General features: G+C 42.7%; 1 protein-coding gene across 3 annotated transcripts in view; it reads right to left on the reverse strand.

Moving 5' to 3' along the window:
• Window positions 1-1,123, reverse strand: part of LOC118324408 (collagen alpha-1(XX) chain) — a 33,146-nt gene that overhangs the window by 27,821 nt on the left and 4,202 nt on the right. For all 3 annotated transcript variants that reach the window (XM_035656742.1, XM_035656740.1, XM_035656741.1), the window contains one exon: window positions 520-624. In XM_035656742.1, coding sequence (XP_035512635.1) covers window positions 520-624 — 105 coding nt within the window. The remainder of the gene's footprint in view (window positions 1-519; window positions 625-1,123) is intronic.

Raw genomic sequence — 1,123 nt, forward strand, 5'->3', positions numbered from 1 at the left:
TTCATTGTACAATCCAGTATTTTATAAGAACAATAAAGCTGAACCTCGAACCTCGGAGTGACTTGGGAACTGAAGTACTGAAGGTACAGACTTATAATTATAGGGCATAGAATGATTATAGTGACATTATTCAGAACCATTACACAGCACAAAGGAATAGGAAGATGGAGGCATGAAACGGTTAAATACACATGATTAAGACCCCTTTAAAGTGTGCTGTGATCAAAGACCAGCAGGGTATACATAAATGTGGCCACACGCTGTGTCATACTGCATGCATTACCACTTTAGAAACACCTAAAGTGGCTGGGCAACACAACATGGGAGTGACATGACTTCCTTTCTAAAGTAGTATAGAATACTTTCTTGCACAACTCCAAAGTATCACATATCTTGACATGTATTGTACATGCACATTTGAGCTTTGATGAACTGAATATAATGTAAGTTATATTTTGTTAATCTATGCTATCAAGTAATTTTAGATGCATGAAAATGTCACAGCCTGGGAAGTCTCACCTGAGATAGGTCTCACTCGGACCTTGTAGCCCTGAATGGGTCCATCAGCCTCCTTCCATTTCATCTGCAGTCTGTCCTCAGACAGGACAGTCAGCTTTAGACGACCTTAACATTCACAGAGACAAAGGGAAGAAAGCAAGAACATTCAAGGTTTTAAAATGTATGTTTGCATGTATTTGGGTCGAGAGAGAGGAGAGCATGACAGTTGCAGGCTTTCCAAAGATCAAAGAAACATGCTGTGAAACTTTATTCATTCCTCCTGTTCTCGAAGACGGCCTAACCCATCTCACTTCCTTCTCCAAAACTCAAATCCATTTCTAGTTTCGACTTCATCTACATAATTTCCAGCAGGGGTTTCCCAACAAGCAGTGTCTTTCATGTTCCTATCCTCCCGCCCTCCATCCATCCCTCTCTCCAGCTGCCCCTTCATCCATCAAAGCGTGCCCTGTCCTCTTGTCTGGTATAGAAACAGGAACAGGACGCTGGTTTGGGACTGGAGAGTCAAAGGTCATGTCAGAGGAACGTCACAGAGTTACAGTGTGTCAGGGTTTTGTATGTAGTACGTGGCAGGGTAATAGATGGAGAGGAAGATGAGGGGGGGGGG

The sequence above is a fragment of the Morone saxatilis genome, unplaced genomic scaffold (genome assembly GCF_004916995.1).
Source record: "Morone saxatilis isolate NCDOM2014 unplaced genomic scaffold, NCSU_SB_2.0 Contig15, whole genome shotgun sequence".
NCBI classification, from domain to species: Eukaryota; Metazoa; Chordata; class Actinopteri; family Moronidae; genus Morone; species Morone saxatilis.